This window comes from Lutra lutra, chromosome 9 (assembly GCF_902655055.1).
Source record: "Lutra lutra chromosome 9, mLutLut1.2, whole genome shotgun sequence".
NCBI lineage: Eukaryota > Metazoa > Chordata > Mammalia > Carnivora > Mustelidae > Lutra > Lutra lutra.
This window is the reverse complement of record NC_062286.1, coordinates 31,069,622-31,085,469: the sequence shown is the minus strand read 5'-3', so window position 1 is coordinate 31,085,469 and position 15,848 is coordinate 31,069,622. Positions and strand designations below refer to the sequence as shown.

Sequence of the window (15,848 nt, the reverse complement as noted above, 5' to 3'; positions counted from 1 at the left end):
GATTCTCAACCAAGAATCTGTCCCAGATCAGGAAGGTGTACCAGTCAGCGGCCCATGGCCAGATGCTGAACCCAAATGTACATTTTTGTTGGTTGGTTGTACTTTGTTTACTGTGAGAAGGTGAATGTCAGAAACTGGATGGTTGGTAGTCAAAACTCAGGGAACAAAGGTACTGAAGCAACCCCAGACCTTGGTGTCCCTTCCCTTCCTTTGAATTATCACTGTCCCAAGTTAGTGATTGCTTCTCCCCACAAACATGGAGCAGGGGAGTCCTGCCGGGTGGGAGCCCACCCTGTCTGATCACTGCGTTCTCTGTTAGCCTCGGTGTTTGATACTTTGCCCTTATTCCTTTTCTTAGTTGTTCTAGTCCCCCGATCTCTTTTCTTACTTTCTTCACTCTCCTTCTCTTTTCTTCTCTACCCCTAACTCTTTATTGTCCAGGGAGAGAGAAAAGGTGAGCAGGAAGATGGAGAGAGAAAGGGAGACAAAGGAGAACAGAGACGGTGGTGGTCGCTCCAGGAAGAACAGAGGTCTTGGAAGGAATGCAGGTGACATGAGGTAAGGATGGACCTAAGGAAAAGGGGAAGGGGAGAAAACAAGACGCAGGAAAGAAAGAAAAATGCAGAGCAAGGAGAAGAAAGAAGGCTGAGGAGGAAGAAAACTGACAGAAGCTCGAAGAAACAATCTGAGACACGCGCCCTTGGCTGCTTTTATGGCACGTGGGAAATGGTAAGTGGGTTATCTCCTGGAAATAAGAAGCAGAGGGACCAGAGAAAGAGGTTGTTTACGTATTATATTCCTTTTATTTTAAAAAAGAATTGAAGGAGATCAAAGACCCAGATTCACTTAGAGCATTCAATGAGCAAGGATAGCAAAGAAGGGAAGGAGCAAATCAGATAGGAAACTGAGGAAAACCATCCCAGCTGAGCACATATGTACAATTTCCTAGCCCGGAACTCTGAGAGCCAGATCCGAAGAAGGAGCCTGAAGGACACGCCAATCCCAGGTCCTTGCCACTGGTCTCTCTCATAAGACACTCTCAATAAAAACGGAGGAGACAATGTAAGATTACAATGTCAAGAAGATATTTCTTTCTTATGCTCCTAGTGTCTATTCTTAGTAACTTTTAATTTTTTTGAGTAACTTTTAATTTTGATATAATTTCAAACTTACAGACTTGTCCCAAGAACATCACAAGGAACTCTCATTTACCCAAATTCTCTAATTATGGACAGTTTACCATGTTTGCTTTATCATTTTCATCGCTCTTTCTCTCTCTGCCCCTCTCTCTCCCTCTTTCCCTCCCTCCCTCCCTGTCTTTTTTCTTGAACTCTGAGAGCATGTTGCAAACGATGATGTCTATTCACTTCTAAATACCCACAGAAGTATTCTGGTGGAATCGGGACTAGTACAGTGTAGCTTTGTGGCTTTCACTAGCACCAGATTATATGGAAAGAGCTTAGTGGGGCACTGAGATTGGAAGGGGAGGAAGACTAAGAAAATGGTCTTAACCTGCACTGATTTAGTAAGTGACTGTTTTCTTGGGTTTATTTAGGTCAATAAAATTAGCAAAATCTTCCAAAGCAGCTTCTCCCCATGCTTTACATGAAATTGAAGAAACATCAGTTGTTCACATCAAATTTAAAAAAAAAAAAAAACGGAGGGCGCCTGGGTGGCTCAGTTGGTTAAGCAACTGCCGTCGGCTCAGGTTGTGATCCTGGAGTCCTGGGATCGAGTCCCGCATCGGGCTCCCTGCTTGGTGGGGAGTCTGCTTCTCCCTCTGACCCTCCCCCTTCTCATACTCTCTCTCTCAAATAAATAAATAAAATCTTAAAAAAAAAATGGAAGGGGAAATGGCTTTGGTAGGTGACACTCCTGGCTCCAAATGCCTTATCTAAGAGCTCTTGGGACCCCCACTACTGAATACAAAGGCAGCAAAGATCACCACCAGCACGCAGTGCTCTGTCGATCCTAAAATACACTGAGGATATTTTTTAGCATCTGTGAAATTTGACCATGTCTTATTAACCAGTGGCATAATTGTAAGTGGCAGGCCCCTGTGTTTATTTATATTAGTGCATAAAACAACAGTGCATCCCACAAAAGATAACTTCTTCGATGAGATGAAATAAGAAAGATTTTTTTACCTTTGTGCTTCTTAGCCTGTGTATTACCAGGAGGAAGGAAGGAGAAGCAGGTCAGGTGGGGCACAGGGTTTGGTATCACCTCCTAAGAATCCTCCCAAGTCCCAGCACATGATCTGTGGCTTCCTCCTCCTCCTCGCTCTGCCGTCCTCTCAGTTGCCTGGGACACGTGCTTATCTCCCAATGGCTGTTTCTCTGCCTGCTAGCATGGGTCTGATGACAATGTCTTGTGCGTCCCATATGTCAAAGTCTTTCCAGGGGCTGTTGCTTCTACTTCCTTCTCCTCTCAGTGCATGTGCATATGGTATTTGGAGGGGGTTTGAAGAGCACAGCATTCAGCCGCAAAATGTTGTGCTAGAGGACTATGTTGGAGGGAAAGCCCAGCAAGAAAACCGACTTCTAGCCTGATGACGTAAAGGCTGACTTTCCTGGGTAGGGGCTCCAGGTGTAATGCAGCCATCTGATTTGCTGATTTAAAATGACGATGAAGGGGCGCCTGGGTGGCTCAGTAGGTTAAAGCCTCTGCCTTGGGCTATGGTCATGATCTCAGGATCCTGGGATCAAGCCCCGCATCTGGCTCTCCGCTCAGCGGGGAGCCTGCTTCCCCCTCTCTCTGCCTGCCTCTCTGCCTACTTGTGATCTCTGCCTGTCAAATAAATAAATAAAATCTTAAAAAAATAAAATAAAATGACGATGAAGGGGCACCTGAGTGGCTCAGTGGGTTAAGGCCCCTGCCTCCTCTCTCTCTCTCTCTGCATGCCTCTCTGCCTACTTGTGATCTCTGTCAAATAAATAAATAAAATCTTAAAAAAAAATAAAATAAAATGACGATGAAGGGAAACCTGGGTGGCTCAGTCTGTTAAGCACCTGACTCTTGATTTCGGCCCAGGTCATGATCTCAGGGTCATGAGATCAAGTCCTGTGCTGGGCTCCACACTAAGTGCAGAGTCTGTCCCTCTCCTTATCCTTCTGTTCCCCCTCCCCCAGTAAATAAAATCTAAAAAACCCCCCAAATGATGATGATAATGATGATGATGATGATGATGATGATGATGATGAGATGCTTGAGGTATTCTTCAACCCAAAAGGGAGTGATGGACAGAAGTGAGATACAGGAGGACTGAGGGGGCTTTTATCTTTGGCTTCCTAGCATGTTCTCTCTTCCCACATCCCTCTTTTCCCAATATCAGACCTGGAACATTGGCCACAGGGTGGCCTGATGCTGGCCTGGCTTGTCAGAGTCCTTCCGGGGTCTTGTATAATGACCGTGGGAGAAAAATATTCTCTTATTCTTAGAGTGGTCCATTTGGGGCTGCCTATGGCCAGCTTTCCCAGCATGAAAGGAGAGTCTCCAGAACAAAGCCCAGGCAGAGACCAGCATGATAGAGATCGAAGAGAGTGGCTCCAGATCCTTCCATCCTGTAAGGTACCACAGTTATCCTTCTCTGAGCACAAGCCAGGGCTTTCCTGTTCTGCTTAAACAAGCTTAAGCTGGATTTCCGTTCTTTGGAATCAGTATGATATAAGGTATTTTAAACCTCCACCTTAAACTCTCTCTCTAGCTTAGCTGTTCTTTTGAAAGTTATTTGCCCCACATAATTCAAGTTGGGGATTTGGGAGGGTGAAATCCCCACATCCCAGGTTGTTGACTGAAAGGGGATCCCGGGGCCTTAAATACTACTGGCTTTGGTTGAGAAGTTGTGTTGATGACTGAAGAGCCTGGTGTGGATTCTCACTAGAGGGAGGGCCCTGCCTCGAGCTGGGTCGGGGTCCCCACGGGCCACCTAGGATTCACCCTATATCTCCATCAAGTACCACATGGGTCCTCCAACAGAGGTCTACACCACGAAGTCTGAGAGAATCCGAGACCTGCAAATTCTGAAGAGGCTGTTACCATAGCCAGTCACTTGGGTTTGTCATAATCCATAAGGACCTGTCCTTTTGACAGGACGGGTCCAGCTGGGTAGTCTGCTTTTTTTTTTTTTTTAAAGATTTTTTTATTTATTCATTTGACAGAGAGAAATCACAAGTAGGCAGAGAGGCAGGCAGAGAGAGAGGAGGAAGCAGGCTCCCCGCTGAGCAGAAAGCCCGATGCGGGGCTTGAACCCAGGACCTGGGATCATGACCCAAGCCGAAGGCAGCGGCTTAACCCACTGAGCCACCCAGGCGCCCCTGGGTAGTCTGCTTTTTAAAGCATGTCCTAGAATAAGAGCTGAGCCCAACGCACCACAGCTTGAAGGATATGCTTAAACTATTCTCTATGGCAAGAGGGTATGCATCTAGTTTACCTAAAGACTACACATACAGCATTATTCAGGAATTACTAACAAGAGGTCTTAAGAACAGCCTTGGGTTATACTTTTGAAAAGAGTAATCTACTTGGTTTAAAGGCAACCCCTATTTGCTTGGTTTCTGGTAGAGCTACTGGCATAGAGCTTTTAGGAATGTTGATAGCTAAGAATTGGCATAAGTCCATAGACAATTCCCGTCGATTAAATTAAAGCCTACTGAGAGACCGATGCGTGCAGCTGTCTTGAACTGAATTATTAGGCAAGGGACTTGCTAAAGCTGGACATTGTAAAGTTATGAAACTCATCTCAAAAGGTGTGTAGACCAGCCCAGCTCTGAAACCAATGTTTATTTATTCCATTGCTCAAAAACAACTTCATCATGGATCTGAGGGCTCTGTTACAGTGTGTGACATCATTTCCAGAGAGAACCTCTCAAAAACTACTGACTGGAGACTTTTACAAAAGCATTTTCTTATCAGGTCAGATATTTTATTGTTGGTTTCAGTCTCTCACAAAGTATGATTTTCAGACATCTCTTTGGGCTTCTTTAAAATTTAACCACTTAGTTCCAGGTCAGCTATGAGGCATAGTCCACAGGTCTCCCTCATCCAGTTTTACTGCAAAAGGGAACCACACTATTTCTTCTTTGTGAACCTCAGAGTCCTCACTTCCATAAACAAAATCAAGTATTCAAAAAAATTCTTCCAGCTGATTTTTTTTTTTTTTAAAGCAGGCAGGAAAGATGGCATTTGTACTTTTCTCACCTGAGGATTTCCTTCCACATAAACTTGTCTGATGGATCTGGAAAGAGACTGAGGGGGATTCGAATTCTGGCTTCACCTCTTGAGATGTGGTAAGAGGTGGGGAGGGGAGAAAACCATCAAGCATTTCAATCACTTTCTTGAAAAGAATTAAATTTAAGATTACAGTGTTGTTGTTGTTGTTTTTAATTTTTACTTAAAAGGGAGAATGAAAGGGGTGGAGGGGAACAGGGAGAGAGAGAGAATTTTAGGCAGTCTCCACATCCAGGGGGGAGGCGACACGGGGCTCAATCTTACAACCCTGAGATCATGACCTCAGCCGAAATCAAGAGTCTGACGCTTAACAGACTGAGCCATCCAGGCGCCCCAAGATTATACTGTATGACTGTAATTGTATTATTGCAGTGTGTGTGATCTTGGTTAAGTCACATAACCTCTCCGAACACCACTTTCCACCTCTGCAAACTGAGAAGCAATAGAACAATAGAGATTCCCAGCGTGGGTAATACTCAAAGCGCAGAGTTGTCACGTGGTAAACCCCCAACTGTTATGACACTTGAGGATCCCAGAGGCCCGGAGGTACAATTCCACCCTGGTCAACTACCAGACATCTCACCCTTCCCCGGGCTCGCCCTTTCCCCAACCTTGCCGAGAAGCCCTTTTCTCCCCCGGGGCTTGAAAATGTTTTGTACCAGCTGGTAAAGGGAGGGCGCAGCCAGCGGGGGAAGCTACCGGGGACGGAGCACCTCCTGCTTCCCCTTCAAAGGAAGCGTCCCCATCTCGAGTTCACAGCGCCCAGATACGCCTCCCGATAGGGTGGTCAGGGCGTCCTCTCCGCTGGCCCCCGGGGTGCGGCCGTGCGTGCGCCGCGGAGGGCGGTGGCAGCGGGTTCCCCGCCCTGGGCCGCCGCCCCCGCCGCCTCGGCGTGTCAGGTGCCGTGAGAAGCGCCCAAGGATATGACCCGAGCCCAAGACTTTCCAGAAGCCGCGCACGCAAAGGTCTGCTCTGCACGCAAGGGGGAGGGACAGCAGAGGAAACTTCAACCCGATGAAATTGGTAGGCGCGAGGAGAACGGCCTCCTGCTCCTCCTCCCCCTCGCCCTCCCTCCGGGATCCTCCGAGCGCCCTCCCTCCGGGATCCTCCGAGCGCCCTCCCTCCGCTCCTAGCCCCGCGTTCGCCCCAGCTTGGCTCCGGGCTCTGTGCCGAGGGTCTCGCACGCGGCCAGCGCGACGGCGCGCGGGGCTGGGGGCGGCGCCACCTTGGGGGACTGCGAAGCGGGAAGCCTCTCCACCACCTGCGCGCGGCCAACGCTGGCCTTTGTGTGCCCAGCACCGCCGGGGTCTGGGAGCGGCGTCTTTCGGGGTTCTTGATCTCGCTGCACAAGGTGGAAGGAGAACTTTGCTCGCCAAAGGGCCTCATCCGAGGGGCCTATTTGTTTGCAAGAAAGTTACAATAAAATAAAACAACTGGGGATATGCTGTAAAGGCAAGCCGCCACCATAACCCGGGCAGTCCGCGTTCCTAAACCGACAGGTTCCCTCTCCCGGCCCGGGCGCCCAAGGATCCCGAACGGGTTTGTCTCGGGGAACGGAGCTCAGTCACCGAGAGGGAAGAGGGGTCGTGCGCTCCGGGCTGGGGGCGCGTTCCCACCGAGAGCCCCGCGGGACGGGCAGGTTCTGTTCCCAGTGCGCTTCCGGGAAACTGCGGCTTCGCTGGGGAGGGACTGATTTAAGAGTGGTTTTCCGGCAAACGGGAAGCTCACACCGCAGCTCTGGCAAAGGCGACAGTCACTGTGCCAAGGCCGTCGGGAGAATCGCGGCCGCCTTGCGTGACCACGGGAGCACAGCGACGCGGGTTAGGGGTCTGAGCTGCCGGAACCTCCCCGGCGCCCCGCCCCCCGCAAGCCCCGCCCCGCCAGGTCCACCCGCGGGATGCAGACCTTAAAAGTCGGGCGGGATGGCGCGTTTCAGCTCTGGAGTGACTGTGCGCAAATGGGCCACGCCTCTGCGACACCAGCTGTCGGAGACACGCGGGGGTCCTGAGGGATGGTAATTGACTGCATTGGTTGACCCCCCCGTCTCAGTCCGCACTCTGTGAGAAAACCCCGCCTTGCAGACGCCCCAGGTATAGCGGCGATCGGCAAAGGCCCTCCTTTCCTTCTCGGTCCGCATCCCAGTCCCAGAGCCCCTGGCTCGGACGACGCCTAGAGGCTCCTGAGTGGGTGCTCAAGTTCCCAGAGCAGCAGGTGTCCCGGCGAGGTCTCAGATTTCCTGGAGACCTCTTGCCCTCCACAAAGGCCCCAGCCCTGTTTCGGAGCCGTGCATCCCGTGCCGCAGGAAACCGCGCCACCGGAAACCGCGCCACCTCGCAGGTCAGTTCTCCGCGGAGCTGCTTTCCCGCGACCTTGCCGGGCCAGGGTGGTAGGCACCGAGAGGGAACGGAGCGCCTCCGTCTTGATGCCCTCCGGGTTGTCCCCGAATTGCTGGGACCGTTACGCCGCTGGGGGTTGAGGTGGGGACGGAGAGTTCGGGGCACAGAGAGATGGAGACACGCTCTTTCCCTTCTCCTTAGGGGAAGGGGTTTGGGCCGGGAAGACGCGTCCTCTGCTGCTTGCCCAGTGCGCGCGCCCTAAGCTGACCTATGCGCCACCTCCTCCTTCCCAACAGCGCAGCGTAGCCAGACGCCAGGGGTAGGGGCGCAGGGCGCCGGCTCCTTTCTCCGCACACCTGAGCGTCACGCCTCCGTCCATCTCTCTCCGACATGGCCACCAGCCTCGACCCTGACGCTCGCCTGCAGCCGAGCGCGCTGTCGTCCCAGCAGACCACGCTCCTGCTGCTCCTTTCGGTGCTGGCCGCGGTGCACGTGGGCCAGTGGCTGCTGAGGCAGCGACGGCGACAGCCGGGGTCCGCGCCGCCGGGCCCGTTCGCGTGGCCGCTGATCGGAAACGCGGCGGCGATGGGCCCGGCGCCGCACCTCTCGTTCGCGCGCCTGGCGCGGCGCTACGGCGACGTCTTCCAGATCCGCCTGGGCAACTGCCCGGTGGTGGTGCTGAACGGCGAGCGCGCCATCCGCCAGGCGCTGGTGCAGCAGGGCGCCGCCTTCGCCGATCGGCCGCGCTTCGCCTCCTTTCGTGTGGTGTCCGGCGGCCGCAGCCTGGCTTTCGGCCAGTACTCCTCGCGCTGGAAAGTGCAGCGGCGCGCGGCGCACAGCACCATGCGGGCCTTCTCCACGCGCCAGCCGCGCAGCCGGCGAGTCCTCGAGGGCCACGTGCTGGGCGAGGCTCGAGAGCTGGTGGCGCTGCTGGTGCGCGGCAGCGCGGGCGGCGCCTTCCTCGACCCGCGGCCGCTGACCGTGGTGGCCGTGGCCAACGTCATGAGCGCCGTGTGCTTCGGCTGCCGCTACAGCCACGACGACGCTGAGTTCCGCGAGCTGCTCAGCCACAACGAGGAGTTCGGGCGCACGGTGGGCGCGGGCAGCCTGGTGGACGTGCTGCCCTGGCTGCAGCGTTTTCCCAACCCGGTGCGCACCGCCTTCCGCGAGTTCCAGGAGGTCAACCGCAACTTCAGCAACTTCGTCCTCGACAAGTTCCTGAGGCACCGCGAAAGCCTGCAGCCCGGGGCCGCCCCGCGCGACATGATGGACGCCTGCATCCTCTCGGCGGGAACCGAGGCGGCGGCGGAGGGCTCGGACGACGGCGGCGCGCGGCTGGAACTGGAGTACGTGCCGGCCACTGTCACCGACATCTTCGGCGCCAGCCAGGACACGCTCTCCACGGCGCTGCAGTGGCTGCTCATCCTTTTCACCAGGTAAAGCCTCCAGGAGGCGTGGGCCGGGCCTTTCCTCCCCTGTAAAGGGCGGAGTGGGGCTGGAATATGCTGAGGGCGCGACCAACGCCCAGGGTTTGGGGTTCCGCGCCAGGTCCGCACCTCTCCAAGCTGAGATCTCGGAGACCGCGCGCGCACCCTACCCAGCCGGGCCCCGACCGACCGCGGCTTTGATCTTGTCTCTCGCTACCCCTTCAAGTGGGGACAGAATTGTGAGAGCCGCCTGAAAGGCAGGATCTTCTAAGTGTCCTCAGAGCAGTCCTTGGCACAACAGAAGCAAAATCGGCACGGTTCCGAAAGAAAGGGTAACGGGGGATACGTTCAATAAACACAGCAGCTCCTTGGCCCGGCCGGTACCCGGCGCAGAGCACTGGCCGCCCAGCCCCCGCGCTGCCCGCCAGCCGCGCGTTCGGGCTTTGTTCCCGGGCACTGGGAGCCCCGCCAGCGCTTACCCGGCACGGAAGCTTTAGGAAGGCGGCCCGAAACTAGTAGGTTGTGCTGGGTATATGAAACCGTCGCGCTAGTTGTGTTTAAAGTACCCGAGTTAAAAAACCGCAGAAGCAGTCACTTTTAAACCGAGCCCAGAGCGGCGTCCGGGAGGGCAAACGGGGCATCCACGAGGCGCCTGCGGACGCACTTCTCTGGTGCCCGGGCCCGGCTCGGTGGGCAGACTGATGGGCAGTGCCCACCTGGATTACGGTCGCAGAGCTCTGGGAAGCTCTACACGCAGGAAGCAAACGGGTTGCTGGTAAAGGGTGTTGCCAGACTTAGAAATAAAAAATAAAATTCACGCAGGACATGCTCTTGTTAAAAGATTAACCATTGTTTATCTGAAATTTATACATAAATTATACATTTAACGTAGCAGCCTGCCGCTGCTCCGGGACAGATGGCTCACTCAAGGCACATCGTGGTTGCCTTGAGATACCTGAAGTCCTAGTTGTGCCATTTCTTGGCGCAGAAGGGAGCCACCGGGAGGGCGGGGGTGCTGAATTTGCTGGCAATCCAGACATTGGAAGGCAAAGACTGTTTCTTTTCTTATTAGAATCCTCCATCCTCAGATGAGGTGCAAGTACTTTTATAAACTGAATTTTTTGTATTTTTAACATTGCATTTCAGTATTAAGAGCCCAGAAACACATATGGGCAATGAGCAGAAATCAAATACAAAGAAGTCGATAACAGATTGGGAAGAAGACATCCCAAAAGGAGATCAATAGGTCTTCTATGTCCCTCCATAAGCATATCATCTTTTGAAACTGCTCTCTCTTTTTCTCTCAGAAACTGAATTGGGCAGCATAAGTAAATAAAACAATTTTGGAGTCACTTTCAATTCAATATAGCTGATGAATACGTTTTTCTTCTTTTTAGTGAAAAGACAGTATGACGGAGGTTAGCAAATTACACTGCACATTTTTGTATGTAAGTTTCTTAGCAAAATACAACCATGCCCATTCGTTTATGTATTCTCTCCTTCACAGCTCAAGGCAGAGCTGAATAGTTGTGACAGGGGTTTGATTGGCAAAGCCTTAAATACTTACTATCTGGCCTTTCATGAAAAGGTTTGCAGACCCCTGAAGTATGATGTTCATGAGGCAGTTTTTTAAATCAACCGTAATTTCATACCATACATGCTTAACTTTTTTTCAGAGATGCAATAATAATTTACTTTTTTTTTTTTAACTTCTGGCATTTTCACTTACTGTAATGGACATTTCCCTGTTTTTTAAAACTTTATTTTAGTGATTTTTGATGGCTCTCTAGTATTTTTGTCATAATAGCCCCATTATATATGATCACTTCTTTTAACACTGTTGATTGCATTTTTAAAATTTCGGCTATTGTTATAGTTACATATTTTTGGATCTATTGTTTCCTGCACATACTTATCTAAGCATGGATTACTGGGTTTAAAAAGATTGGAGGGGGGGCGCCTGGGTGGCTCAGTGGGTTAAAGCCTCTGCCTTCAGCTCAGGTCGTGATCCCAGCGTCCTGGGATCAAGCCCCGCATCCGGCTCTCTGCTCAGCAGGGAGCCTGCTTCCTCCTCTCTCTGCCTGCCTCTGCCTACTTGTGATCTCTGTCTGTCAAATAAATAAATAAAATCTTAAAAAAAAAAGATTGGGGAGGGATTACCTTTCTGCATCTTGCTTCGTACGCAGATTTTGTTCTCCAAAAGGACAGTACTATTTGTATTGCCAACAGTGATAAGCATTATAGTTTGTACCATCGAACACTGGGAATTTCCTTTTAAGTTTAGAAGATGTGTAGCTTTATCAGGATACCAATTTGTGTGAAGTGAGAGCAGTGTATGTCCTAGAATTATCCTGGGAAATGAGAGAAAAAAGGATCCGCTTTGGAGGCTGCTTTTTTGACTTTTGTGGACCCTGGGTGCTCTTGCCTCTGTAGACGGCTTATCCCATAATAGATTTTTCAGTGACATTTTATTACCACATTGGAATAAAGATAATTAGGTTAAAATTACGTATTAAAACATTTTCTTTGACCAAACAGCTCCTTTTTTTGTTCCCTGATTTTGAATGAAATGAAAACATTTTCATGGGCCCCTGGAAAGTTTTGTGGGTCCTTGGCACTGTCTCCCGTGCCTCATGGAGAAATTGTCTTTGTTAGGAGTTTTTTCAGACTAGAAAACTTAAAGACTGTTTTCGACTTACGATTGGAAAAAGAGCATCAGCCAGGTGAGGCTTGCTACAGGAAATAGAACTATTAGTTTACTCATCCCGTAATTTAGTGAGAAAGTAGGAAACTGTTTGGGATTGTTTTCTTTTTAGGGGGCTGGCTGTGTTAACTCAATCACTGATTCAGATAAAGAAAATGGCATGAAAATAAACGGTCATGCGCTTCCTAGATGAAAGAATTCATTTGCCTCCCTTACTTTCTCCTTCTGTGTTAACAACCCAACAGGTATCCTGAAGTGCAGGCTCGGGTCCAGGCCGAACTGGATCAAGTCGTGGGTAGAGACCGGCTGCCCTGCCTGGACGACCAGACCAAGCTGCCCTATGTCATGGCCTTTCTTTACGAAGCCATGCGCTTCTCCAGCTTTGTGCCTGTCACCATTCCTCATGCCACCACCACCAGCGCCTCCGTCTTGGGCTACCACATTCCCAAGGATACGGTGGTTTTTGTTAACCAGTGGTCTGTGAATCATGACCCGGCAAAGTGGCCTAACCCAGAGGACTTTGATCCGGGCCGCTTCTTGGACAAGGACGGCTTCATCGACAAGGACCTGGCCAGCAGCGTGATGATTTTTTCAGTGGGCAAACGGCGGTGCATTGGGGAAGAGCTTTCCAAGATGCAGCTGTTTCTCTTCATTTCCATCCTGGCTCACGAGTGCAATTTCAAGGCCAATCCAGACGAACCCGCGACGATGGATTTTAATTACGGTCTGACCATTAAACCCAAGTCATTTAGAATCAATGTCACTCTCAGAGAGTCCATGGCGCTCCTCGATAGGGCTGTCCAAAAGTTTCAAGCCGAGGAAGGCTGCCAGTGAGAAGCCAGAAGTGAGCTCAAATTTTGGAAATACTCAAGTGTTGGGGGGGGGGCGGGTAGACTTTTCTAGCTCCTCTGTGCCACTTTCTCAATTGGCTTCTAAAGTGAGTATCAACCAAGGGACCCGCTGATGAGGGGCTTCACGCACCTGTGCTCAGAGCAGCGCAGGTCTATGAAGGAGCTCCTGGAAGAATTTTGGAGCCAAAGAATTACAGGGTCCAAAGAATTTTTACACAATATTGAGTGCTGGTAATAATATCTTGAGGGAGCATCCTTTGGAGTTGAAACCCACATATGCGCACCCACAAATGACCTCATGAAGAACAGGTTCAGTAACCACACCTTTGTGGGTGGGATCCAGGACTGACGTTCCGAGTGCTGAAATCTGCTCCATAGGAAACCACAGTCAGCAAAATTTCTGAAAATATTGTTGACTACGCAAAGGCAAATCATTTCAGTGTAAGACGTGGGATTGAGGGTGACAAGGGAAGAGGGTAAAGACCAGAAACTCCTTTCTGACCTCTTTGGTAAAAAATAGTTTAGGGAGTATCTCCGGATGGATTTGTCTTTTTGCCTACTGATGTGCTTTCTCTTTTTTGCATAAATCATGAGGTCATTTGCTTATAAAGAAATTAATAGTGGTTGATTCAATAGTAGGCTTCGATGATTTATCATGAATTTTGAAGTGTAAGTTGTTAAACCGTCAAAAATTCCAAGCTGAAGTCATACCTCTGCTGTTGCCAAAATACAGAATTTCAATGATGAGAAAAAAAAAGATTTACCAGCCCAGCTAAGCTTTATGGCGTATGATCATAAAGCACTGATTTCAGTAAGTCTTGTAGAATAAAAAAGTCACCAAATACTATTCAATATATTTACATATATAATTATTCTTAAGTAATATGTATTAGTTATTGGATTATTAAATAGTATTAGTTATTTTAAGAAAAGTTTGAGTTATGTACATCTGTCCAAAACAAAGACTAATCAAAAAGTACAATTCAACCAACTTAGGCTCAAATACTTGAAATGAGCCTATTTTGACATCATGGAAACTAACGTAAAGCAAAGTCCATTCTCTCATCTGCAACTTGAATCAGAACTAAAAAGTCTCAAAATTGGATCTCTAAGACGCGTTCCTTATTACTTTACAACATACTTTCTAAAAATTATATTCACAATCTAGAATCTTCTTGTGAAATCAATGTTGTTAATATGTTATAATTCCAAACTCTCAGCATACTTAAATTTTAATTTAATTTTAAAGCCGTTCTGATTGTTGAGTTTCCATTGAAGTTACTGGAAATCTGACCGTTAGCCTGTGCAAGGCAGAGAAATTGAACCTGTGTCTGCCTGGTGAATAGGGAAAAATGCAATGAATTATCTAGATCTTCTCTTTATTAGAAAACCAGGGGGGAAATTCCCATCATACTAGGCCTAATTTCTTAAATGATTTTTAAAAAATAGTGTCCATGTCTGTGTTTTGGAAAGTCAGAATCAGAAGGTAGCGTTGGGAGGCTGTTTTGAGGATTGTATCACGTTCCACTGGAGCTGATCAGATCAGGTGTGCTGTTCAGGATGGCCGGCCTGGTGAGCAGCTCACTTTGTTAACTGTGAAAACATGAAGCTGAAGGAAATACATATGTTCCATTTATGTAAAGAGCCCCAAAACCTAAAACACACACGCAAAAACAAAAAAACAAGGCCAAACAAAAAAATGCACGATGGAAGGTGGCAAAAGTTCGAAGTGAAGGTTGGAGCTTTAACTTCCCGTTGCGTGTGAACTTTCAGAGGAAGGTATACATGTCCTGAGAGTTTACTGCTTCTTACATTCTATTAAGCTTTTTGGGAATCTTTTAATCAAAGTTACAAAGGGAGGCATGTCTGATGGCTCTGCATAGGGGCGGTGAGAAAAAAGATCGGAAAAGGAAACGGAAGAATTAGGATTAAGCTTTCCCCCACTCATTCCAAATTAATTCCTTTGAAGCACAAAATTTGAAATATGAACATTTAGAAAAATGTATCACCGGCTAACGTTCAGTCCCAAGTATACTTAAAAAAAAAATCTACAACACAGAAGATATATTTTGTAATTTGGAATTCTTTTATGAATAAACATTTCGTATTCTTTTAATCGATAAAATCTCATACCTCTTGAGGATGGAGACCTGTGACAGTATTTTTTTAAAGGCACTAAAGCCAACTGTAGAAATACTGTAGACAGTATTTTTTTAAAGGCACCAAAGCCAAACTGTAGAAAAATTTAAATACATTTAAATTTTTTTGTCACCCACTATGCTAAAACATGGTTACCCCCTACCCCTAAGCAGAGCCAAGACAGTGATTTTAGGCTGTCCTAGCCCACTTACTCTGAGACATGTGTGCTACAAGAGCAAGCATGTACCAATCTGGATGCCTCATTAAGTCAACCAAGTCCAGATGTGCTATAATCTGTTTGTACAGATGTAGGCTCAGTTCGGCTGGGACTAATGGCAACGGAGAAGAAGGAAGAGAGGCAGGCTCCTGGAGGCTCCCTGGCTTATTTAAATGCAACTTGGTTTTTCCCTATTTTATAATCTAGTTAAAGGAAGGAAAACAAAACCCAAACCAAACAAATACAAATAACCAAACTTGGAGGCTACAGTAATCCAGCTACTGGTCTAATCAGAAAACCTTATTATATTTCTTCCAGACAAAGAATGTATTTGCTGGTCGCTATTGTAGTCAGAATATCTACTCTCCAGGTTATGGTAACAGTTAAAGTATATTGTTCCTTAAATAATTCCTTTATATACTGAAGCTTTGACTTTGCAAGAAGATGACTTTTTTCCAAACAAAAAGATGTCTCAGGTTTGTTTTGTGGGTTATCTGAAAGCTTTTTTTTCTCCCCCCCCTCTGAAAGCTTTCACGTCTCAGAACTTAGCCTTCACCTGTGAAATACTATTATGGCCTTAATATTTCCATATTAGATCTATATTAGATCAAATAGTTGCATGGCATTTATACGAATTTGTATGTTTTTAGCTATGACACACTGTGTGGTATTTTAGTAGATGTTTATAGCTCATTGATAACTTTTTATTTAACCTTTTCTTATTTTTGTATTTTATCACTGATGCTTTTAACACTTAGAGAGCCACTGTCATACATGCTTATAACTGAATACATTTTGGCGACACAGGGTTAACGTGTATCTTTTACCATGTGATTGACCAGGTTAAAAACATTCTGTATCTGTAATTACCTATAACCTGACACCGTTACCAAAATAATAAAAATCACTTTCTAGTCTTGTTATGAAGTTTTACTTTCTGTTGTA

The 15,848-nt window shown here is 48.2% G+C and overlaps 1 protein-coding gene across 3 annotated transcripts; it reads left to right on the top strand.

Moving 5' to 3' along the window:
- The first annotated feature begins 7,158 nt into the window (after positions 1-7,158).
- On the top strand, positions 7,159-13,894 carry LOC125109142 (cytochrome P450 1B1). 3 transcript variants are annotated; one of them, XM_047745817.1, is made up of 3 exons: positions 7,159-7,545; positions 7,853-9,001; positions 11,942-13,894. In XM_047745817.1, exons 2-3 carry the CDS (start codon positions 7,956-7,958, stop codon positions 12,528-12,530), a joined length of 1,635 nt encoding a protein of 544 aa, XP_047601773.1. In that variant the 5' UTR covers positions 7,159-7,545; positions 7,853-7,955; the 3' UTR covers positions 12,531-13,894. The 3 variants fall into 3 exon arrangements, with proteins under 3 accessions (XP_047601773.1, XP_047601772.1, XP_047601774.1); XM_047745816.1 differs by having other exon boundaries at positions 7,159-7,566; positions 7,862-9,001; XM_047745818.1 differs by having other exon boundaries at positions 7,159-7,566; positions 7,767-9,001.
- The last annotated feature ends 1,954 nt before the right edge of the window (positions 13,895-15,848 follow it).